We start from the raw sequence: 26832 nt of genomic DNA on the forward strand, positions 1-26832 counted from the left end.
ATTCAGAAGACAAAGGACATGGCGGAGAGGTGAGAACAGTTTTAAGGTGGGCCGGATCTATGAGTTTTTTCGTAGACTTTGGTAATTCTAGTGTTAATAGTAAGAAATTTTGTGCCATCCAATATTTAATATCCTCAAAGCATTTCAACATCTTTTTTACAGATGAAGTAATGTTAGAACTAACTTTGAGGTACAGCTGCATATCATCAGCATAGCAATGATACAAAACATCATGCTTGTAAAAGATGGCCCTCAAGGGGAGCAGATAAAGGGAAAATAGAAGGGGAGCCTGATAGAACCCTGTGAGGCACCTTGTGTGAGAGGAGCTGGCTGCGAGAAGTTCCACTCTACCGTATGTTAACATACTTACAGTTAAGTCCATAAATATTTGGACAGAGACAACTTTTTTCTAATTTTGGTTCTGTACATTACCATTTTAAATGAAACAACTCAGATGCAGTTGAAATGCAGACTTTCAGCATTAATTCAGTGGGTTGAACAAAAAGATTGCATAAAAATGTGAGGTAACTAAAGTATTTTTTTAACACAATCCATTTATTTCAGGGGCTCAAAAGTAATTGGACAAATTAAATAAATGGAAATAAAATGTTCATTTCTAATACTTGGTTAAAAACACTTTGCTGTCAATGACAGCTTGAAGTCTTGAAGTCATGGACATCACTAGATGCTGGGTTTCCTCCTTTTTAATGCTCTGCCAGGCCTTTAATGCAGCGGCTTTCAGTTGTTGTTTGTTTTTGGGCCTTTCTGTCCGAAGTTTAGTCTTCAACAAGTGAAATGCATGCTCAATTGGGTTAAGATCAGGTGACTGATTTGGCCATTCAAGAATTTTCCACTTCTTTGCTTTAATAAACTCCTGGGTTGCTTTGGTTGCATGTTTTGGGTCATTGTCCATCTGTATCATGAAACGCCGCCCAATCAATTTGACTGCATTTAGCTGGATTTAAGCAGACAGTATGTCTCTGAACATCTCAGAATTAATTCGACTGCTTCTGTCCTGTGTCACATCATCAATAAACACTAGTGTCCCAGTGCCACTGGGTGCCATGCATGCCCAAGCCATCACACTGCCTCCACCATGTTTTACAGATGATGTGGTATGCTTTGGATAATGAGCTGTTCCATGCCTTCTCCGTACTTTTTCTTGCCATCATTCTGGTAGAGGTTGATCTTGGTTTCATCTGTCCAAAGAATGTTTTTCCATAACTGTGCTGGCATTTTTAGCTGTTATTTAGCAAAGTCCAATCTAGCCTTTCTATTCTTGAGGCTTATGAGTGGCTTGCACCTTGCAGTGCACCCTCTGTATTTACTTTCATGCAGTCTTCTTTTTATAGTAGACTTGGATATCGATATGCCTACCCCCTGGAGTGTGTTGTTCACTTGGTTGGCTGTTGTGAAGGGGTTTCTCTTCACCATGGAAATGATTCTGCGATCATCCATCACTGTTGTCTTCCGTGGACATCCAGGTCTTTTTGCGTTGCTGAGTTTACCAGTACTTGCTTTCTTTCTCAGGATGTACCAAACTGTAGATTTTGCCACTCGTAATATTGTAGCAGTTTCTCGGATGGGTTTTTTCTGTTTTCGCAGCTTAAGGATGGTTTCTTTCACCTGCATGGAGAGTTCCTTTGACTGCATGTTGTCTGTTAACAGCAAAATCTTCCACATGCAAGCACCACACCTCAAATCAACTCCAGGCCTTTTATCTGCTTAATTAATAATGACATAACAATATACTTGCCCACACCTGCCCATGAAATAGCCTTTGAGTCAATTGTCCAATTACTTTTGAGCCCCTGAACTGAAGGGATTGTGTTAAAAAAATGCTTTAGTTGCCTCACATTTTTATGCAATTGTTTTGTTCGCTCCACTGAATTAAAGCTGAAACTGCATCTGAGTTGTTTCATTTAAAATTCATTGTGGTAATGTACAGAACCAAAATTAGAAAAAAGTTGTCTCTGTCCAAATATGTATGGACCTAACTGTAGATCTACCTTTAAGGTAGGACTCAAACCATTTCAATGCACAGCCTTGAATGCCTACTTCATCCTCAAGCCTTTTTATTAGGACTCCATGGCCCAATGTGTCAAATACCACACTGAAATCCAGTAAGACTAAAATTACAGAAGAGCCAGAGTCCAAAGTTAATAGAATATCATTTGTCATTTTCAGCAAAATCGATTCAGTACTCTGAAGTTTTTTTAAAACCTGGTTGAAACACATTACATACATTGTTATCCTCCAGATAACAGGAGTTGAAGGCAACCATGCACAGCATACATTCGAGCTTTACATGTGGAACGCATTCAGTCGTTCAACTTAAAATCTGTTATCAAGTGCATTTATCTTGTTTAAAATTGTACAAAATGTTTCCAGGGCAAGATTCAACCTGTAAATGTTGTAATCTAGCTCCTGCCTCACTGGGCCACATGTTCAGGGCATGCACCAAAGTAACATATTTTGGACCTAAATCTTTTCATGTCTATCAGACAGCCTTGGCGTCACCATCACTCCTAACCCATTGACAGCTGTGTTTGGTGTAGTCCCAGACGGCCTTATAGTGGAGAAGCACAAGCAAACTGTAATTTCCTCCTACACCAAGCTGTGTTTGGTGTAGTCCCAGATGGCTTTAAAGTGGGAAAGCACAAGCAAACTATAATTTCCTTTACTACGATACTACCACATAGACTGGATAAACTTCTCACTCATCTGGAAGAATCCTACACCACCACTCTTAAATCAGTAGGAAACTGATGTTCTATACTACTTGAAATTGGGGAAAAAACTGAAATTCTCACTTAGAGGATCTTTTCAAAGCCTTTCTTTAAAAATATGGCAGGACCTAATCAATAACATTTTAGAATAATCTACTGTTTTGGGGAAAAGGATCCCCTTCTTTTCTTGATCTTTTTATAGAGTAGATTTGGTTGCTGGCACCTTTCTCTTGGGTGGGGGTCAAATTTTGCTTTGATTTGTTAAATTTGTCTTGACTGTATGGAAAGTTATCTGTTTCTAATTTAAACCAATGAGAAGTCAAGCAGACATTAAAATGTAAATTAATCATAGAACTGTGTAGCACCCAAACTAACTAATTACGTTTTGGCATGTATTTCAGTGATGATTTTATATGCTAAAATACACTTAAGTAAACATTGCTAGGAGACTTAGCCTTTTATATTTAGGTATTAAACAGCTGATGTGAATTTTATCAGTGCTGACAATTAAAGATAAATTCTTTAATTCTTGGGTTAAATGGTCTTCATTTAATAGGTCAGTTGGTGAAAGTGAACAGTTCTACTGAAAGCACACTCTGAAGCTGTTAATAATAGAATGTGTTACAGTGGAAACTAAAAGCCACATTATACATGTAATTCCAAATTTTAATAATAATAATAGTAAAATATTAACTGTATATAGTGCCTGTCCCTTTAGACATTTGCAGCCTCTTTTGTTTTTTACAGTTTTCATTGTATTGTTTTACCTATAATGCATGGAAATACAGTGTATATATGTACAAAATTATTACCCTCTAGATTCCATACAATATAAATGATTATTTTATCCATATTCTGTATACCAGGCTGGATTTTAAATGTTCAAATACTTCACAAAAAATGTATGATAGACAAAGCACAAACAAGCCATTTAGTTGTCATTTAAAAATGATGCACGTGCACCTGACCAAATGTGTGCATGTTTTGAGCCTTGTTTTTGTGTTTCTTTTGGCACTAGTCAAGTGCTTGTTACTTGGAATTTCATCCACGAATGTGCTGCGTCCATGGAAACAGTATGGCTCATGTTGTGCTCTGATGTCTGCCCTCCCACTCAGGTTATCCCAGGCAACAAAAACCTTTGGAGGTTTCACTTCTCTCAGTATGCTTTTGGTGTTACTGAAGCAAATTAAAAATTAAACATAAAATTGGAAATTCATTGTAAAATTTTAAATATTATTAACAGTAAAGATGTCACTATTTGTTTTATTTAATTTCTATAAATTGCCTTGATTGTATTCATAGCAGGGGTTATTAAGAATTAAAACAAAGAGCATTGTGCCTTTCATTTTATAATTCACATTGTCTCCAGACATGTGATTGAATCTTGCGTTTAGATTAGTCACAGGGTATAGGCAGTGATATAATAATGATAGTACATCTGATTTAAAGGATAAGTTTAGCATTTTTGAAGTCATCTGAAGTTATTTCTTCACAATCATGGTTTATATTAGTTTGCCACTTGAAACTGCTTCAAAAGTGAAAAATATTTTATACATTTTAAAAAGTAACCAGCCTGCTATTGCAATTTTTTAAAAAGGGTGAAAGGTACTGGTGTTCTATTATAAATAAAAGTCTTAAATTTTAAAATGTTTTTTAAGCCTAAAATGTTATCTTGTATTTATCTATGGCCTGAAAATAAATACATATTGCAACATCCATGCTGTTTTAAGAAGGTAAAAAAAACGAAAAGAAAACCTTTGTTGTGAGATTAAGACATTTTACAAGGAGACCAGCTGTGAGTGCCAAGTACCCCAATCCTTTTCCAAATGCAGTACTGTTTCAGCCTCAGAGAGACTTGTCCTTGCTGCAGCCTATGGAACAGGGAGCAGGGTATGGATTCACCTTGGAAAGTTATCACCAAGTGCCGTTACTGACATTATTGAATGTTGATACCCTGATGTGAAATGATTTCTATGTTCTTGGGCAACTAGACAATAATCATTGAAACAGTCACACTTAGGATTGCTTATATTTTGACTCTGTCACACTGATGTTACTCGATTATTTTGACCTCTTTTGTAAGTTAGCTTGAATAAAAGCTCTCTGCTAAGAAATTATATGTAAATGTAAATAATCATATGGTATAGAATTCTCGTTACTCAGTTCTTTTGTTACCATGCCCTCATTAACGACAACTCGTGATGCATTAAAAATATTGATTGGTTTGTGGTGGTTTAATGTGCTCTGTCAAACACTTTCATTCTGCATTTCTGAAAAGGTGGACTGGGTCTTTCAATAAAGTTAAGTGTTTTATTAAATACCAGTAATGGTGCACTGCACAATAACGTGCAGTGAATAGACTTGACTTGAGCATACATAGTTTTCATACTGTTTCTCTGTATGTTTAACATTCATTTGCTCAGAGGTTGATGCGCTTGCTGCTTCCTGAGCAGCTCTTCTTTTGTCCACCCTAGCGGCCCCACTTCTTCTCTTCTTTCGTCTGCATCTTTTTGCATTAAAACTAAGTACGTTTTCTTAAATTTTTCACTTAAGCTTGCACTTAAGTCTTCAATCTGCCTCGATAATGATTTAAGATATGAAGAGGTAGGGGAAGTGATGGCGAAGGTGGTAGGGATGACAACGGTGCCAGTACGCATGTGCCGCACGGCTGGCCGCTGCTGAGAGTTGATTCTACAATAAAATAAAAATAAAAAGGAATAACCTTAGAGGTCAATAAACACCCCCCGAAAGCAGATAGTAGACGTCATGTAGTATATGTGTACCAACTTTCAGGTCAATAGGTCAAATGGTTTGCAAGCTACAGGTGATTTAAAATCCTGGACAGACAAACGAACAGCCATGGTAACATATTATATATAAAGATACAATGAAGTTTAATTAGTTTAGATTTTTTTTTTTGCACATTATATAATCCTTACTCTTTTCACTATGCTCCCAACTCAGTGTAAATCTCTCTGCTGGCTATGTAAAAGGCCAATACAGAATGCTAAACACCAGCAAGAAAGCTATCCTTAACTTGAGAAAATAGGACCAAGAATCTGTGATAAAATGAATAATTTCTGGTTTACTTTTTTGTCACAAGTGTGCCTCAAACAAGGAAGGCCCATTTTTTTAAATTGGAACTTTTGCTACATCAAAATTGATGTATTTTGTAAGTTTTAAGACTTTCATTTAGTAGCCATAGAGCGGTTCAGTATCGAACAACGCATTTTTATTGGCCAGGAGGCGTGATTGGCCCCTTCTGTTTTGAAGATGCTGATGGAAATCAGTTGTAAATGGCAACCGTTATCAGGACATGATCACTAACTTTTTGTGGCCTGCTCTGGAAGAAATGGAGGATGACGCAGTTGATCAAATGTGGTTTCAGCTGAACGGGGCTAACTGCTATACACCCCTGAGACAATCACCTTGCTTTGTGAAAAATTCCCTGAACCTCTGATCACACTTCACGGCGGCGACCAAGAATGGCCTCCAAGGTCATGTGACCTCACACCTTGTGACTTCTTTTTATGGGGATATGTGAAGTCACAACTTTACGTGAACAAACCTCAAATGACTGCCGAACTAAAGAGGGAAATTCAACGGGTAATTGGCGAAATCGACAGGGACATCTGCGAAAGAGTTATCGTTAATTTCAAAGACCAGATGACTGCCTGAAGAAAAAGTGGAGGTAGACATATGCTTGATATCATTTCTCATTATTAAATCGAAGTATATGTTGAATAAAATTAAATAAAAATTTTTAATTTTGCTTCGATTTTGGCTGATTCATTGCATTTTTAAAAACTGCGTACTTTTAGGCCATAAGGTGAACCTAGAAAAAGTGGCTAGAAATCACTTTTCGTTCCCACGTCTGGGCACTACTTTTTTAATGAATTTCTGGATAGACAACAGTCTTATGGATTCTATGTTAAAAGTTCTCCACAAAAAATACTGCAGTTTTTTGTCAGGATGCAAAAATGTGTATAATTAGGAATTTACAAAAAACGAAAATCTCACGCTGCTAGTTTGGCCTGTAACTTTATTAATACGCATTTAATCAACACAAAATATATGTCAAATCCACATTTATACATGTAGCTACATATCTGAGACAAGTATTGGTGCATTAATCAACTCAATTTTGAAGGAAGACCATGAAATAATGCAATTTTTTTTTTATAACGCACTTCAGCTTCACAGATTGGCACCAAATAAAACTGAAGAACAAATTGAAACTTAAACATTTTTGTTATGTTTTATTCATCAAAATGTTCAGTAGGCACTTAGGAATCACACAAAATTAAAGATAAAAACAGTTTTTGGTCCAAGTTGGCTAAAATGACTTGAAATGCTGGACTGCTGCACTAATTTTTCAATAACGACAAATATTAAACATTTTACAGCAGCTTTATTACAGCTCAATTCCAACTAACCTGTGACACAGATCACCTTTACTCATCAGTACTATCCTTATCACTATCATCAGAACCATCTTCACATGTAGCTCTTTCCTCTGTTTCCTGGAAAACATTTGTGCAATTGAGACAGCGGCATAAATCTGTACAGGACAGATTTGCAGACATACAGGAACATCTTCCAGTCTCACATTTGCCTTGCTTGCAACTGCAGTGGACAACCTGCAACACACTATCAGGGGCTGGATTTCTAGTCATCCACGTCACTGTTAACTCCCCATCCTCGAGGTGCCATCCATTGCCAACAGGTGAAGGGGCACACATTTTACCTTTAAGAGAATGTCTCATTATGGCTGCTTGGTAGTTTGCCCTTTTGCAGTGTTGGTACAAAGCATCACTTGTCGGAGGCATGGATCGTTCTGGCAAAGCTGATGATGCCATGCAGAGTGCTTTGTATCGTGCATCGTTCAGACTTTTAGCACATGATTGGCCATATAGGTGACAGACATATTTGCAAAGCACTTCAAAGGTAGACTGGTCCAAATTAAAACTACTACCCAGATTTCTAAATGCAGTCAGGTATTCCTCTTTCTCGCAAGCAACAGAAAATGAATTTTTTTCCCCTTGCCATAAAAGGCACTTGTAGAGTCACAGCCTGAGAAGGTATGGATCCCAATAAGTGCCAAACATACACTGTTGCCGAGAGCTGATGACACCTTACATAAGTCAATGATCCTCGTTTTGTTGCCAACCCCAGTGAAAAAATACTATCTGCATGGTAAATCTGGCTGCAGAATTAATGCAATCACTGCCACATCAGTATCAGGGCTCTTGATGACTACAGTTTGGTGTTCCTGTGCAGCATGTTTTGCATGAAAAAACAACCTGGTGTCACATTCCTCATGATCACATGTCAGATTTTCAACAGCACTGACAGTTTGTAAACCCTCTGTTACAGCCATGCAGTGACACAGGTCTCCATGTGTTATGTATAAATGTAAGTCCTTACCTAAAATGGTAAGATCAGTGTCTCGCCACATTACATAGAGGAATTCTGCCAGTGCTTCTTTGTTTGTCCCATCCAACAGAAACTTCTTCCATTGTGTTGGTGTCTTTTGATCCCGTCCATAAATTTTTACCTGTTGTGTGCCACCAACAGCTCTGCGTGATCGTTCTACATTTTTAATACAAATTTCTGGATACTTGTCTATCACAAAATCTACAGTTGTGCTTGAGAGCAAGCTTGACTAAGTACTGTAGTATAGTGTCAGCAAGCTCCTCGAAGGTACTTAGTATGGACTGAATGGCTTGAATGACTGCCATGCCATCAAAAAGTATAGCTCCATTTACTGGTACTCTGTCAACTAAACAGTCTCCACCTTTGGTTTCCAGAACATCCATGAGAGCTGATTTGTTTGTTTTTGCAAGAGAACCATCAGCACTGGATAAAGTATATGACACAGTTCCCAAGGAGTAGGAGAGAATTTCCTTCAAGTCTATCTTTCTTCTTTGACCTATGAAGAGCAGTCTGGAGAAAAGCTTCTTGTCTGCACGTTGAATTACTTCCTTGCCTGCTGCAGATTTCTTCTTTGTCTTGGCTTGATCACTGAATGTCTTTAGTTTTAGTTTTTTGATGGGGGCAAATATGTCACCTGATGGTGATAGCAGTCTTTGGTCCATAAATTCCTGAACAGCACTTTCCCCCTTTTCTGAAGCTGTGAGCAAATCCGTAATAATTTCTTCAGCTGCAACTATTCCAGAGCTAAGACACACAATGCCATTTTGGTGTGAGTCAAAAGGATACAGCATGGAATCTATGGTAGAAATTATTCTGGTCACAGGTTTTTCATCACCATGAATGCGTGTGCTGTCAAGGTCTTTTTGTTTCCTTATGTCAGGAGATTTACCAGTCATTGCCTCACACTGTCTTGCTATGGCAGCCCTTTCATGTTGAGACAATATCCAGCGATGTACTGCATCTCGATTCTGTGTTAATCCTGTCAAACCTCCTTTTGTCTTGGAATCTCTGTTGCATGTTTGCTCAATAGCCTGGTCACAAGCAATTGAGGCAAATCCATGTACACTTTGACGCTGAACAGTCCACTGGCCTTTAACACTGATCTCTCTGTGGCAAGAAGGATGTGTGAAGGGCAAATTGACCATTTCCAGCCTGTATGAAGGTAAATACTCATAAGCAAAAAAACATGTCATCATCAAGCGCACTGTTGACAGGTGAAGCTGCCAGTCTGATTCACGTGTTGCTCTAACAAACAGGAGAAGAATCTGTACCATGTCGATGTATGAACTCCAGAAGGCAAACGTCGGGTTTTCAACACTTCTTCTTTCCACAAAATCTACATATTGAAAACACATTTTGTAAAATTTCTCATTTTCATACAAAATATCCATTGTCCTGTTCTGGAATGCACATGTGATCTCACTTATGACAGCCATACACTCATCTCGGTCTTCTGGTGGCAAAGACTCTCATACAGAAGTTTTTGTGCCCTCATGCTGCGGTTATAGTGATGACCACTCATCACTCCATTGATAGATCCTGGAGCAACAACGTCTGACTCAATTAGTATGTCTTGCAGTCCTGCATCTCCGAACCTTTTTCCCAGAATGCCCAGGTAGGACATGCATGTGTGAAACTCACCTAATCTAATCACTACACGCTGAGTGAATTCATCATTTTTCCAGCGTATTTGCTGAGCTTTGGCATATAGAGCTTGATCAAAGACTAACACTATATGATCCAATTCTAGCTGATCAGCAATATGGACACTTCTCTTTAGAATCGTGTTTACTGTTGACATCTCTGTCGGTGAAGCCTCAATGACAGAAAGATAATACAGTGCTGACTTTTGCAGAGTGTTGTCACCTTGAATAAATGTATGGAAACCTGTCCAGCTTGGAACCGTGTATCTTTCAGCATCAGTGGCCTTTACAAAAACATATGCCAGTTCAGTTTTTGCAGCAGACACAGTGTTTAATTTGTATTTGTCTGCGTGTAATGGAATAGTTTCATGATGAAACAAGTTCTGTGGTCCCTGTCTTTTAGACTGATGATACTGTTCAACAGGGATGCTAGGTGGTGCTTTGTATGAAGAAACTCCCTTCTTTAGTGGTTGTCTGTTTGTTAGGGTTTCAGCTACAGAACTTTGCAGCATAATGCAATTTGTGTGGTGGGTAGTTCCACGACCAGACAGTGTTTCCTCACCAAAGTCAATATTGTCCCACACAAGTACTGTGGGAACCTTCTTTGAGAATACCTTTAGTATTTTGTCTCTGCCCTCAACCAGCTGAAGTTGGGCAAGGCTAGTGTCTAGACTGACAACTGTGTCTCTTGATGCACAATGTCCTTGTCTATTTAGAAGTGACAGAATTTGTGATGAACCTGTTAAATGGCGCACTGTTAGACCCAGACACAATGATTTAGGTGTCTGCCTCCGGCCCTTAGATGCAAGATAGACAATGTCTTGACAAATAGAGATAACTTTTAGGTTCAAATCATCTGGAATATCAGCATAATGGGCCAGTGCTGGTTCTTCAGTTCCACCAATAATCCATGAAATTAAATTGTACAGTTCGAATGGCACAACAGATTTAGCTGCACTAACATTTAAATCATCTGACGTGGGTGGCCACGGGCATGTCATACAAGGAGAGTAATTTAGAATTCTCTTTAATATTAATGCCGCACTACAAAGTGTCCTTGTGTTCTCTGTAGTACCAGCTATTCTACTTGCTGTGCTTTCACCGTCGCTTTGACTAGTTACTTCCGTTGACTCAGTTGTTTCTGTCCCTGATGGATGAGTTATTCTGTCTACCAGCTTATCTGCAGAAAGTGTCTCAACAAAGAACAATTCACTGATGTTGCGCTTGTTGGGAGAGTGAAACACCAGCTGGGGGAAATCGGGACAGCCTCCTCTTCAATTTATCCTGCCTGAAATACAATAAATTATGATCACAAATCACAAAATATAAATCTCACACACAAAAAACATTGTCAGCTTATTATGATAAAATAGGATTATGTGAATATTATTATTTATTAAATTTTTCTGAGAAAAAAAGTTTGCATAAATGTTTATTCCAAATCTGCAAAATAAACTTCTGGTATTTAAATTGCCTGTAGTTTGAAGCATCAAGATCTTCATGGCTTTTTACAAGATTTAAAAACATTCTTCTTAGCCGTGTCATTGTCATCACCTCTTGGTTTACAATTATTTGATGGCGGATGATTCTCTCAGAGAAGATCTTGTAGCTGACATCATAGGTTGGCTCATTTCTATTAAAAGCATCAAATATTTTATGTTCTGTAACTATTACACTGGCTTCTATATTTGGAATGCATATATTGTGTGCATGTACAAACTAAAAGCAACTGACAAACCAATTGAGTTTTTTTTTATTCTTCAGAAAGAAAATACTTAAATTATTTTAAATATTCTTTTGCCCTCACAAATGACTAGACATTTTATTATGCTGAATTATTGTAACAAGCGGTCCATGTAGATTAATGATTAATTTCTTTTCAAACTAGCAATCATTCAAATCAATTATGAATTATTTTAAAACGCAATATAACAACTTACTGTTCTTCTGAGGTCTGTGTATTTGTTCCAGTAGACTTTGTCAAGAACCTGGTGTACTGTCTGTAACAGGACTTGTGATATCGTACTTCCAGAGACACACAGTCTTTGTCTTTAATATGCACAAGAATGCTAGTGTCTTCCTTCATCTCAGCTGCTTTGAGCAACTGGCCTGTAAAAAAACAAACATTTAATTAAATGAAATTGTAAATAAATATGTATTTAAAAAAACCTAACAGTTCTGACTGTTCATGCATATGTGTATGCAAAAACTGACTGCACTATAAACATTATAATGTACATGTACTGTAAATATTGATGTATTTGAAAGTTAGTTATGATTCTCAGCATATGGCACATAACTTTAAGTTCAAACGTGTGCTTGTGTGCTTTATACCTGCCGACAGCGTCTCCGCTTATGAAAGATTGTCCTTCTGGCGTTTGCCTGCCACTGTGATGTACTTGTCCGTTTTCTTGCAAATTATACACAAAGCAGGAAGTACAGGACCCGAACAAGCTATCGGCAGTCCGGTACTGGACCTAAGTTTTTTTGTTGGGCAATACGTTGACGAAATACTATTTCCCGATGACACAGACTGGTCTGTGTTATGATCATCACCAGCTTCAGGGCGCCGTGAAACTCGTTTCTCGGCCGCATCCAAGCACTATTTGTCAATAAAATGCCGGTAGTAAGTGGAGTGAAACACTGCGTCTTCGGGCACACGGTCAAACTCGATTTCTAGACAATGTTTGTATGTTTCTGCTATTTTCTGACTCTCACCCTGCAAGTCAAGCCACCGTTTGATGCAGTTTCTAAATGTATCCCACCGTGTGCGTGTAAAATCCTTCGTTTCTTCTTTTTTTATGGACGTGAGATGCATATAGCATTGTTTATAAACCATTTTACTGACTTTTGGTGGAGGTCTGACAATAATTTCATCCTCTTCGCTACTCGATAGTAACGACAAGGGTGCTGCCATCTTGGACCATGTTTACATGTCGTTCCGACGGTATGCCATCTCATTGGTCTAGCGGCAAGCAAGTGACGCGAAGCCGCATCTCTCACCTTTAAAAAATGATTACGTGAGGATGGGACTATTGCCAACTTTATACACTTGTAAAAAAATAACTGCTGGATTATACATGGAGAACTTTTATTTTTTCATTCTATACCAATTGATCCTTTTATTGGAATAAAAAGAATGTAGTGCTCCATATATGGGAACGGAATGAAACGAAAAGCTGCTTCACCTTACGGCCTATTTATGAAACACCCTCTATTTTTTAAAATTTATAAATATGCTTCACTTTAGAACGCAATTTCATGTAGCAAAATATATACCATTCAGAAGTGCCAAAATTATCCTTTACATCAGATGTACTGTCATTATTATCATCACTGCCTATACCCTATGACTAATTACACATTTAGACTTAGAGTTGAACCATACCAAACTTATCCTTTAAAACATGATATACACTGAACAGCCCAACAGCTGTTTTTGTTCATAACATAAACATGCAGCTAGACTGGCAAAGGGGTTAATTGTGTTTGGTAGTTTTATCTGTGTAATAAAGAGAATCTGAATAGGTTTTTGATTCTTGGAGAAAAAAAAGCCCAGATAAATGTTTCACAATAGTCAAGTCAAGTTGGAACAGCTCCAGCTCCATCCCCACCAGGTAGACACACGGTCCAGTCCCACCCTCCGGAAATGACCCTCTATCTGCCACAGCCCGGTATTATGCGGGTCACCCCTTGACCTGGTCCAGCCATTCGGATCCCCAACAATAAAAATCCTATGAGATGGATCACCCTTAGGCAATCGCACCACATGGCCATAACTGATGCTTCCTCACAATGCAGGTAAGGTGCCTTATATGGGACTCCATGAGCAACCTCTCATTCAACTTAAAGTGAACCCAACGGCCCTTTTGCATAGATTTCATGAGTGCCACGCACCCCATTCCAGCAACCTCATGACACCCCAAGCATTCTCAATTTGTCTACTGACTTCATAGGAAGAGTCACCAGGTACATGAATGTCACTGCCAAGGTAAGCAAACGTCTCGACAAGGTCAACATTCTCTCCTCAGACAGACACAATACTGATGGCTGTGCCCAAGAGGTCATTAAAGGCCTGGATCTTGGATTTTGTCGAGGACATTCGCAAGCCCAGATACTCAGACTCGTTCAGTCTCTCGAGAGCCATTGACTCTGTGAAGATTACAGCATCGTCAGCAAAGTCAAGATCCGTGAATCTTTCTTCACCAACAGATGTCCCACAGCCGCTGGACCCCACAACCTTGGGATCTATCTATAACTATCTATCTATCTATCTATCTATCTATCTATCTATCTATCTATCTATCTATCTATCTATCTATCTAGATTGCTTTATATTAAATCCATTGTATTAGTATACAGAGTGAAAACGATGAAAATTGTGTCATTGTCCAAATACTTATGGACCTGACTGTATATTACTGTGCAGATGTCTTAGGAATTGACTGTTTCTGATACAAATGTTGTTTATTTTTTTGTCTTCTGCAATAGTGTTCGAATTTCCAAACATCCATTGTCCAAAAATTAAATCTTACAGAGAACGTTTTGTATGTCATTAAAGAAAGTAAGATATTAAGTTGTTGACTACTTTTCAGATAAAAAAACTTGGTAACTTTGTTAGGTGTCTTAACCACCCTACATTTGTAATGCCAAAGACCAACATGATACAAAAAGTGAGGTCGTGACAGATGTTAAAGAGTAAAACTTAAATCATCAGTTCTTACACCATGGCCAAAGTGAGGAGAGCAACAAGACACGGGGTCATCTTGCATTAGCAATATCTCTAACAAGCAAAAATGTGGAGTGTTTTAAGATTTGTTGCCCTAGGTTATCTGACAATAATTGAAATTCATATTAACATATTAATATGAAATACAGAGAACTGTATATAATATATATATATAGATAGATAGATAGATATATACAGTGCATCCGGAAAGTATACTGTTTCCCCTAATGATCCTAGAGATGTTTCTGCAGCTTAATTGGAGTGCACCTGTGGTAAATTCAGTTGATTGGACATGATTTGGAAATGCACACAACTGTCTATATAAGGTCCCACAGTTGACAGTTCATGTCAGAGCATAAACCAAGCATAAAGGCAAAGGAATTGTCTGTAGAGCATCGAGACAGGATTTTCTCGATGCACAAATCTGGGGAAGGTTACAGAAAAATTTCTGCTGCTTGGAAGGTCCCAATGAGCGCAGTGGCCTCCATCATCCGTAAGTGGAAGAAGTTCAAAACCACCAGGACTCTTCCTAGAGCTGGCCGGCCATCTAAACTGAGCGATCGGGGGAGAAGGGCCTTAGTCAGGGAGGTGAACAAGAACCTGATGGTCACTCTGTCAGAGCTCCAGAAGTCCTCTGTGGAGAGAGGAGAGCCTTCCAGAAGGATAACCATCTCTGCAGCAATCCACCAATCAGGCCTGTATGGTAGAGTGGCCAGACGGAAGCCACTCCTTAGTAAAAGGCACATGGCAGCCCGCCTGGAGTTTGCCAAAAGGCACCTGAAGGACTCTCAGACCATGAGAAACAAAATTCTCTGGTCTGATTAGACAAAGATTGAACTCTTTGGTGTGAATGCCAGGCGTCACGTTTGGAGGAAACCAAGCACCGCTCATCACCAGGCCAATACCATTCCTACAGTGAAGCATGGTGGTGGCAGCATCACGCTGTTGGGATGTTTTTCAGCGGCAGGAACTGGGAGACTAGTCAGGATAAAGGGAAAGATGATTGCAGCAATGTACAGAGACATCCTGGATGAAAACCTGCTCCAGAGCGCTCTTGACCTCAGACTGGAGCGACCCTAAGCACACAGCCAAGATATCAAAGGAGTGGCTTCAGGACAACTCTGTGAATGTCCTTCAGTGGCCCTGCCAGAGCCAAGACTTGAATCTGATTGAACATCTCTGGAGAGATCTTAAAATGGCTGTGCACCGACACTTCCCATCCAGCCTGATGGAGCTTGAGAGGTGCTGCAAAGAGGAATGGACGAAACTGGCCAAGGATAGGTGTGCCAAGCTTGTGGTATCATATTCAAAAAGACTGTAATTGCTGCCAAAGGTGCATCGACAAAGTATTAAGCAAAGGCTATGACTATTATGGCTATTATGTACATGTGATTTCTCAGTTTTTTATATTTTTAATAAATTTGCAAAAACCTCAAGTAAACTTTTTCAAGTTGTCATTATGGGGTGTTGTGTGTAGAATTCTGAGGAAAAAAATGAATTTAATCAATTTTGGAATAAGGCTGTAACATAACAAAAAATGTGGAAAAAGTGATACGCTGTGAATACTTTCCAAATGCACTGTGTGTATATATATATATATATATATATATGTATATATATATATATATATATATAATATATATATATATATGTGTATGTATGTGTATATATCAATCAATCAACATTTATTTATATAGCACATATACAAAAAAATGTAGCTCAAAGTGCTTTACAAAATGAATAGAAAAATAGAAGACACAATAAAAAATAAACATAAGTCAACATTAATTAACATAGAATAAGTAAGGTCCGATGGCCCGGGTGGACAGAAAAACAAAAAAAAAACTTCAAAAGCTGGAGAAAAAAAATAAAATCTGTAGGGGTTCCAGACCACCAGAGAGTTGGGGTCAGTACGGATTTTAGAGCCACTATGAATAGTTATTGTGGTGAATTGAACATACAGAGTATCAGTATTAAGTTAAAGTGAAGTTATGAGAAGGCCATGTTAAAGTAATGTTTTTTCAGCAGTGTTTTAAAGTGCTCTACTGTATTTGCCTGGCGAATTCCTATTGGCAGGCTATTCCAGATTTTAGGTGCATAACAGCAGAAGGCCGCCTCACCACTTTTTTTAAGTTTAGCTTTTGGAATTATAAGGAGACACTCATTTGAAGATCTAAGGTTACGATTTGGAATATAATGTGTCAGGCATTCCGATATATAAGATGGAGCGCGATTATTTAAGGCTTTATAAACCATAAGCAGTATTTTAAAGTCAATCCTGAATGACACAGGCAACCAGTGTAGTGACATCAAAACTGGAGAAAAAAAAGAAGAACAATTAGTTGTCAGTTATAATCATCAAAATTAAAAGAAATAAACATTTGAAATACATCAGTCTGTGTGTAATGAATGCATCTAATATACAAGTTTCACTTTTTGAATGGAATTACTGAAATAAATCAACTTTGTCATGATATTCTAATTTTATGACCAGCAACTGTATGTACAGTATGTGTATATATATATATATATATATATATACACACAGTGGGGCAAAAAAGTATTTAGTCAGCCACCAATTGTGCAAGTTCTCACACTTACAAAGATGAGAGAGATATACCTCAACTATGAGAGACAAAATGAGAAAAAAAAAAATACATAAAATCACATTGTCTGATTTTTAAAGAATATATTTGCAAATTATGGTGGAAAATAAGTATTTGGTCACCTACAAACAAGCAAGATTTCTGGCTTTCACAGACCTGTAACTTCTTCTGTAAGAGGCTCCTCTGTCCTCCACTCGTTACCTGTCTTAATGGCACCTGTTTGAACTCGTTATCAATATAAAAGACACCTGTCCACAACCTCAAACAGTCACACTCCAAACTCCACTATGGTCAAGACCAAAGAGCTGTCAAAGGACACCAGAAACAAAATTGTAGACCTGCACCGGGCTTGGTAGACTGAATCTGCAATAGGTAAGCAGCTTGGTGTGAAGAAATCAACTGTAGGAGCAATTATTAGAAAATAGAAGACATACAAGACCACTGATAATCTCCCTCGATCTGGGGCTCCACGCAAGATCTCACCCTGTGGGGTCAAAATGATCACAAGAACGGTGAGCAAAAATCCCAGAACCATAAAGGGGAACCTAATGAATGACCTGCAGAGAGCTGGGACCAAAGTAACAAAGGCTACCATCAGTAACACACTACGCTGCCAGGGACTCAAATCCTGCAGTGCCAGACGTGTTCCCCTGCTTAAGCCAGTACATGTGCAGGCCTGTCTGAAGTTTGCTAGAGAGCATTTAGATGATCCAGAAGAGGATTTGGAGAAAGTCATATGGTCAGATGAAACCAAAATAGAACTTTTTGGTAAAAACTCTACTCGTTGTGTTTGGAGAAGAAAGAATGCTGAGTTGCATCCAAAGAACACTATACCTACTGTAAAGCATGGGGATGGAAACATCATGCATTGGGGCTCTTTTTCTGCAAAGGCACCAGGACGACTGATCCGTGTAAAGGAAAGAATGAATGGGACCATGTATCGTCAGATTTTGAGTGAAAACCTCCTTCCATCAGCAAGGGCATTGAAGATGAAAGTGGTTGGGTCTTTCATCATGACAATGATCCCAAACACACTACCCGGTTAACGATGGAGTGGCTTCGTAAGAAGCATTTCAAGGTCCTGGAGTGGCCTAGCCAGTCTCCAGATCTCAACCCCATAGAAAATCTTTGGAGGGAGTTGCCCAGCGACAGCCCCAAAACATCACTGCTCTAGAGGAGATCTGCATGGAGGAATGGGCCAAAATACCAGAAACAGTGTGTGAAAACCTTGTGAAGACTTACAGAAAACGTTTGACCTCTGTCATTGCCAACAAAGGGTATATAACAAAGTATTGAGATGAACTTTTGTTATTGACCAAATACTTTTTTCCCACCATAATTTGCAAATAAATTCTTCAAAAATCAGACAATGTGATTTTCTGGATTTTTTTTTCTCATTTTGTCTCTCATAGTTGAGGTATACCTATGATGAAAATTACAGACCTCTCTCATCTTTTTAAGTGGGAGAACTTGCACAATTGGTGGCTGATTAAGTACTTTTTTGCTCCACTGTATATATATAAAATGATGGATATTATTACAATCTATCTAACTCTTAGTATCGCACAAATAAGTTCAAAAATATGAAGTTTTCATTTTACAAATTTGCAGATTATATTGATTTATGATGACCAGGTAGTAGGTAGGGACGGGAGAGCCTAGCTGAGCCCAGGTCCACCCTGATTGGCCATAGGCCCAGTCATTCAATTCATTGTATGTGAAATTTTCCATTAAATATTGTAATTGATTGGGTATTTTGTTATTTTATTTTTCTTTGTATTTCAAAGTGGTATGTCAAATCCCATTGGTTTACTGAATTTGTAAAAAATAAATGTAGCTGTGTTATGGTGTATGTGTAACTTTGTTGAGATGAAGAGGAGTGCCAAGGCACAAATGAGACACACAATATGCAATAGTGTGTGGCTGAGAAAATGTCTTGTGTAAACATTTCAACCATGTCTTCATCTGAGGAGACTCTGGCTTTAGTGACCCCAAAAGTCAAGTGTGCTGTAGCAGAACCACCACAAGATTTGTTATTGTTTGATTGCCTTGATAATTTTTTTTCAGTTTTTGCATGGTCGTAATAATTGAGATTATGTGAATATACCGCAGTATGAATAGATATGTTTTCTGGAAAAGTGCACTTATATATCCTACTAAAAACTAGAATTCCCATTTTTACACAGACTCAGCTATATGCCCTTGTGACCAGGTACATATTATTAATAAGATATGACATGGTAATGCATTTTCTGATATGTATAACTATTTTTTTTGTATTTATTAAGTATTAATTGGAGGTTTCTTAATGTACTGGAAATTAAAATTGCTTTGGGCCAGTGGGTTTCGATGTTTTCAAACTGCTTAGAACTGTGTATAGGCTACTTTATAATATAGTAAGTGCATACAACAAGAATAGTATATTTGCTTTTGGGTATACTGTTGTAATATAAAATACAATACTTGAATAGATACTGTTGAAGTATATATATGTGATATGTTTTCTTTTTTAGTTTGACTTTTGACTTCACTTTATTTTACTTTTTTTTTTCTTTTTTTCTTTCAGGCCAGTGCATTAAAACGAAATTTTTCTCGGTATGTTTATGGTCCACATGGGCACTCAAAACCAGACTCCTTAGCTTCTTCTGGAGGACATTCAAAATCATCTCAATTGGGTACATGCTTAAACAAAGCTAATAAGATAATTACTTATTTTACCATTATTGTTGAACTCATGTGCAGTAACCTATATCATCATTTTTTTTAATTGCCTGCTACTGGGTTATCTGAAAGAATACGTACTTTTAAATAAATGATAACCCAGTGTATTAAATTCTTTTATATTCTTTAAAAAACTTCCAAATGTTTCAGGTCAAATTAAATTCAGATTCAGAAAGGTGTTAGAACAGTTATGCTGTGTGAAAATATCCAAATATTTACTACACCAAGATTTTTTTTATATTTTTAATGCTGTCTTTTATTATTGTTTTCAGTATTACAGTGGCACCATCACCATAAGCCCCTAGTCAAGTTTATGGTTTGTGTTAGAATGCTCTACTGTTTTCAAAATGAGAAAGAACACTTTGTATACCAAAACATAGAACGTATACTCAACTCATTCAGGTCTTTTGTGAGAACTGAAATAGTATTTGAATTATTTGTGTAAAACAAGTGATAGAAACAACTAATGTTAACATAGCTAAACAGTTTTTGATAAGAATACTCTTTCTGTATTTAAGTTGAAAGTTTGAATTATTTTTTTTGCTGTGATACAGGAAAGAATAAGATTGATAGGGAATGTGAAATTTGAAAGTCCGGTTCTCCCACACATTACAAACTAGGGATGGCAGTGTACTAAACATTAAGCCACCTGCCTAATATTGTGTAGTTCACCCGACATGCCTGGACTGCACAAGATTGCTGAAGGTGTCTTATGATGTTATCAGCAGATTTTGATGTCCTGTAAGTTGCTAGATGGGGCATCCAAAGATCTGACTTGTTTTTCAAGTGCATCCCACAGATGCTTGATCGGATTGAGATCTTGGGAGTTTGGGGGCCAAGTCAACATTGTGAACTGTTAGGCATGTTCCTTAAACCTTCCCTGAACAATATTTGCAGTGTGGCAGAGCACATTATCATGTTGAAAGAAGCCATTACCATCAGGGATTACTGTTGCCTTGAAGGGGTGTACATGGTCCATAGCAATCTTCAAAGTAACATCCACATGAATGCTAGGTCCCAAGGTTTCCCGGCAGGACATTAACCAGAGCATCACACTGCCTCCTCCAGCTAGCTAGCTAGTGTGTCCTGCTTCCATCTCTTCTAGGTGAATGACATGCACGTAGCTGTCCACATGATCTTAAAGAAACAATAATCCTTCAGACCAGGGCTGCTTCCATTGCTCCATGGTCCAGTTCTGATGCTTCCATGCCCTTTGTGGGCACTTTTGTTAGTGGACTGGGTCAGCATGGGTACTTTGACTGGCCTATGGCTACGCGTCCCTATACGTTGCATTATCATTTGTGCTACAGTAGTTGTTCTGTGAGATCCGACTGGATGGGCTAGCCTTCATGCAACACACATCAGTGAGCCCATGAACCTGTCGCTGGTTCACTAAATATCCTGTCCATTGGTACTAACCATTGCATACTGGAAACAGCCCCACAAGTTACACCACCAAAGCAGTCGTATTAGGTATGTGCCAGTGTCGCACCCTAATACAAGTTCTTTTTCTGCAGTTATATTCTTGAATAAAAGCAAGTTATACTTGTTCCTTTTGTGAAAGTGTGCATTTGATATTTGGACTTTAGATTTCACACATTATACGTTTCCTGTCTAGATTTTGTCAATTATTACTAAAACATGAAAAACGTTTCTGTTTTAACAATTTGTTTACATAGATTGTTGTAGGCACGGACCACACATGAAATTTATGTATTCCAAATGACGATATATTATTTACAATCTTCAAATCCAGCACTTCACTCCAAGATAAACACTGAGCACTGAGAACCTTCTTTGCAAATTGAACTGTAGCGGTGGGCGGGGTGATGGGATAGCAGGCTGCTTGTGTTGATCGACACAGTTACAACACAAAAGACACTGACAGACAGGAACAAGCGGATTTAAGGTGGGCCGGGAATACAAGTTTTTTTATAGGCTTTGGTAATTCCGGTGTTAAAGAATTATGTAGGTTCCTGTTTCTTGGGAACTTTCAATGTTGTAGAACTTTACTGTAGTCTTTCCCAGAGATGGCCCTTGATACAATCCTTTCTCTAATCTATACAGTCAATTTCAAAACACATTGCTGTGGAATCTTATGTATATAGACAGACGTGTGCCTCTTCTAATTATATGCAATTAATTGAATTGACCCCAGGAGGATTCCTAATAAATTGCAGAAACCTATCAGTGATAATCAACAGAACTGGATGTGCCAGAGCCAGTTTTAAGTGTCATTGTAAAGAGCCTGAATACTTAAGTCAATGGTATATTTCACGTTTTCATTTTTAAAAATTCCTAAAATGCTGTTTTCTTCTTGTCTTTCTGGGGGTATTGTGCATTGTTGGATGAAAGGATAATTAATTTAAAACTATGTTAGCACAAGGCTGCAGCCTAATGACGTGTATAAACCGAAGGGATCTGAATTCTTTCTGAACCCAGTTTATATATAATACTTTTCTACTTTGTGTGTGTGTGTGTTGCATAACATAACATATGATAACTATTATCAACTGATATATGTGTTGTTATGCATGTGTATGATTGTGTGTGTGTGGATTTCAGTTTGATTATTTAAACTTGAATTGTCATTTTTCTACTTCAGATGTGATATATAACTTTGGTTTAAATTTGTATCACTATAACATCAAATCTAGGAAGACCTTGTTTATTATTTTAGTGAGTTTCTATTGTTTTCAGTATAAAATTCAGCTTTTTTTGAAATTATAACATGTGGTGTTTTCACGTTTGGGTTGTGAGTTTGTCAATTAAAAAATACCCTGATCTGGGAGGGAATTTATAAGTGAGAAAAGGAAGACTTTTAAGTTCAAGTTTAGTTGCACAAAGTGAAGCGAAATTCTTATGATATTATGATCAGAAAGTTTTAGTGTTCAAAACTTTTTACTTATATAATATTTATGCTATGTCCCAATGAATGTATGAAAATATAGTTTATTCTGAAAACAGCATTGAATAAATTCTGACATGCACATATTTGACGTATATCAAATATTCTAACCTCAACTATTGGTTGAAAACCCTTCTATAAGCATAAGTGTTTCTCTGATAGGCCGTAATTTAGAGGTAAATGTAGAATGATTATGCTACTTTGTATAACTAAGTATGTGCACTTACTGTGGAGGTTGATTAACTTGAAATCATTTCCGCAATTAAAAAAGGTGCGAATGAGATTTCCTGATTCAACATTTATCCTTAAAATTTGGAATAGACTGACACAAGTTTTTGCTATTTTCAAATATTGAAGGAAGTAATCAATAGAAGTATTTTGCAGAATCAAAAACCAGTGCAAAATATAATTCGAAATATCAAAACTTTTAGTATAACTTCATCATGATCCAACTTTCAGGATAATATTGTGTTGTACATTCTTTAGCAATTGCCAGGTCTTATCATATATGCTAGGTTCAATTTTTATACATATATACAGTATCTCACAAAAGTGAGTACACCCCTCACATTTATGTAAATATTTTCTTATATCTTTTCATGAGACAACACTGAAGATATGACACTTTGATACAATGTAAAGTAGTCAGTGTACAGCTTTTATAACAGTGTAAATTTGCTGTCCCCTCAAAATAACTCAACACACAGCCATTAATGTCTAAACCGCTGGCAACAAAAGTGAGTGCACACGTAAGTGAAAAATGTCCAAATTGTGCCCAATTAGCCATTTTCCGTCCCTGGTGTCATGTGACTCATTAGTGTTGCAAGGTCTCAGGTGTGAATGGGGAGCAGGTGTGTTACACTCTCTCATACTGGTCACTGAGCATCTGAAAAAAGAATTGTTGCTCTACACAAAGATGGTCTAGGCTGCAAGTAGATTGCCAAGACCCTGAAACTGAGCTGTAGCACAGTGTCCAAGACCATACAGCAGTTTAACAGGACAGGTTCCACTCGGAACAGGCCTCGCCATAATCGACCAAAGAAGTTGAGTGCACATGTTCAGTGTCATATCCAGAGGTTGTCTTTTGAAAATAGACGTATGAGTGCTGCCAGCATTGCTGCAGAGGTTGAAGGGGTGAGGGGTTAGCCTGTCAGTGCTCAGACCATACACCGCACACTGCATCAAATTGGTTTGCATGGCTGTCGTCCCAGATGGAAGCCTCTTCTAAAGGTGATGCACAAGAAAGCCCACAAACAGTTTGCTGAAGACAAGCAGACTAAGGACATGGATTACTGGAACCATGTCCTGTGGTCTGATGAGACAAAGATAAACTTATTTGGTTCAGATGGTGTCAAGCGTGTGTGTTGGCAACCAGGTGAGGAGTACAAAGACAAGTGTGTCTTGCCTACAGTCAAGCATGATGGTGGGAGTGTCATAGTGTGGGGCTGCATGAGTGCTGCCGGCACTGGGGAACTACAGTTCATTGAGGGAACAATTAATGCCATCATGTACTGTGACATACTGGAGCAGAGCATGATCCCCTCCCTTTCGGAAACTGGACCACAGGGCAGTATTCCAACATGTTAAACTCCAAGGCGACCACTGCCTTGCTAAAGAAACTGAGGGTAAAGGTGCTGGACTGGCCAAGCATGTCTCCAGACCTAAATCCTATTGAGCATCTGTGGGGCATCCTGAAACGGAAGGTGAAGGAGCACAAGCTCTCTAATATCCACCAGCTCCATGATGTCGTCATGGAGTTGTGGAAGAGGATTCCAGTGGCAACCTGTGAAGCTCTAGTGAACTCCATGCCCAAGAAAGTTAAGGCAGTGCTGGAAAATAATGGTGGCCACACAAAATATTGACACTTTGGGCATAATTTGGACATTTTTTACTTAGGGTTGTACTCACTTTTGTTGCCAGCGGTTTAGACATTAATGGCTGTGTGTTGAGTTATTTTGAGGGGACGGCAAATTTACACTGTTATGCAAGCTGTACACTACTACTTTACATTGTATCAAAGTGTCATATCTTCAGTGTTGTCCCATGAAAAGATATAAGAAAATATTTACAAAAATGTGAGGGGTGTACTCACTTTTATGAGCTACTGTGTGTGTATATGTGTGTGTGTATGTATGTATGTATGTATGTATGTATGTATATATATATATATATATATACATATATATACAGTGGTGTGAAAAACTATTTGCCCCCTTCCTGATTTCTTATTCTTTTGCATGTTTGTCACACAAAATGTTTCTGATCATCAAACACATTTAACCATTAGTCAAATATAACACAAGTAAACACAAAATGCAGTTTTTAAATGATGGTTTTTATTATTTAGGGAGAAAACAAATCCAAACCTACATGGCCCTGTGTGAAAAAGTAATTGCCCCCTTGTTAAAAAATAGCCTAACTGTGGTGTATCACACCTGAGTTCAATTTCCGTAGCCTGATTATTGCCACACCTGTTTCAATCAAGAAATCACTTAAATAGGAGCTGCCTGGCACAGAGAAGTAGACCAAAATCACCTCAAAAGCTAGGCATCATGCCAAGATCCAAAGAAATTCAGGAACAAATGAGAACAGAAGTAATTGAGATCTATCAGTCTGGTAAAGGTTATAAAGCCATTTCTAAAGCTTTGGGACTCCAGCGAACCACAGTGAGAGCCATTATCCACAAATGGCAAAAACATGGAACAGGGGTGAACCTTCCCAGGAGTGGCCGGCCGACCAAAATTACCCCAAGAGCGCAGAGACGACTCATCCGAGAGGTCACAAAAGACCCCAGGACAACGTCTAAAGAACTGCAGGCCTCACTTGCCTCAATTAAGGTCAGTGTTCACGACTCCACCATAAGAAAGAGACTGGGCAAAAACGGCCTGCATGGCAGATTTCCAAGACGTAAACCACTGTTAAGCAAAAAGAACATTAGGGCTCGTCTCAATTTTGCTAAGAAACATCTCAATGATTGCCAAGACTTTTGGGAAAATACCTTGTGGACTGATGAGACAAAAGTTGAACTTTTGGAAGGCAAATGTCCGTTACACCTGGCGTAAAAGGAACACAGCATTTCAGAAAAGAACATCATACCAACAGTAAAATATGGTGGTGGTAGTGTGATGGTCTGGGGTTGTTTTGCTGCTTCAGGACCTGGAAGGCTTGCTGTGATAGATGGAACCATGAATTCTACTCTCTACCAAAAAATCCTGAAGGAGAATGTCCGGCCATCTGTTCGTCAACTCAAGCTGCAGCGATCTTGGGTGCTGCAACAGGACAATGACCCAAAACAGACCAGCAAATCCACCTCTGAATGGCTGAAGAAAAACAAAATGAAGACTTTGGAGTGGCCTAGTCAAAGTCCTGACCTGAATCCAATTGAGATGCTATGGCATGACCTTAAAAAGGAGGTTCATGCTAGAAAACCCTCAAATAAAGCTGAATTACAACAATTCTGCAAAGATGAGTGGGCCAAAATTCCTCAAGAGCTGTAAAAGACTCATTGCAAGTTATCGCAAACGCTTGATTGCAGTTATTGCTGCTAAGGGTGGCCCAACCAGTTATTAGGTTCAGGGGCAATTACTTTTCACACAGGGCCATGTAGGTTTGGATTTTTTCCCCTAAATAATAAAACCATCATTTAAAAACTGCATTTTGTGTTTACTTGTGTTATATTTGACTAATGGTTAAATGTGTTTGATGATCAGAAACATTTTGTGTGACAAACATGCAAAAGAATAAGAAATCAGGAAGGGGGCAAATAGGTTTTCACACCACTGTATATATATATATATATATATATATATATATATATATATATATATATATACACATATACAGTATATATATATATATATACAGTATGTATATATCAATCAATCAACATTTATTTATATAGCACATATTCATACAAACAAATGTAGCTCAAAGTGCTTTACAAAATGAATACAAAAATAGAAGACACAATAAAAAATAAAATAAGTCAACATTAATTAACATAGAATAAGTAAGGTCCGATGGCCAGGGTGGACAGAAAAACAAAAAACCCAAAAGCTGG

The 26832-nt window shown here is 38.1% G+C and overlaps 1 protein-coding gene across 3 annotated transcripts in view; it reads left to right on the forward strand.

Moving 5' to 3' along the window:
- The window catches only part of itpr2 (inositol 1,4,5-trisphosphate receptor, type 2), a 583413-nt gene that overhangs the window by 342679 nt on the left and 213902 nt on the right, over nt 1-26832 (forward strand). For all 3 annotated transcript variants that reach the window (XM_039761551.1, XM_039761550.1, XM_039761552.1), the window contains one exon: nt 19710-19818. In XM_039761551.1, coding sequence (XP_039617485.1) covers nt 19710-19818 — 109 coding nt within the window. The remainder of the gene's footprint in view (nt 1-19709; nt 19819-26832) is intronic.

This window comes from Polypterus senegalus, chromosome 8, assembly GCF_016835505.1.
Source record: "Polypterus senegalus isolate Bchr_013 chromosome 8, ASM1683550v1, whole genome shotgun sequence".
NCBI lineage: Eukaryota > Metazoa > Chordata > Cladistia > Polypteriformes > Polypteridae > Polypterus > Polypterus senegalus.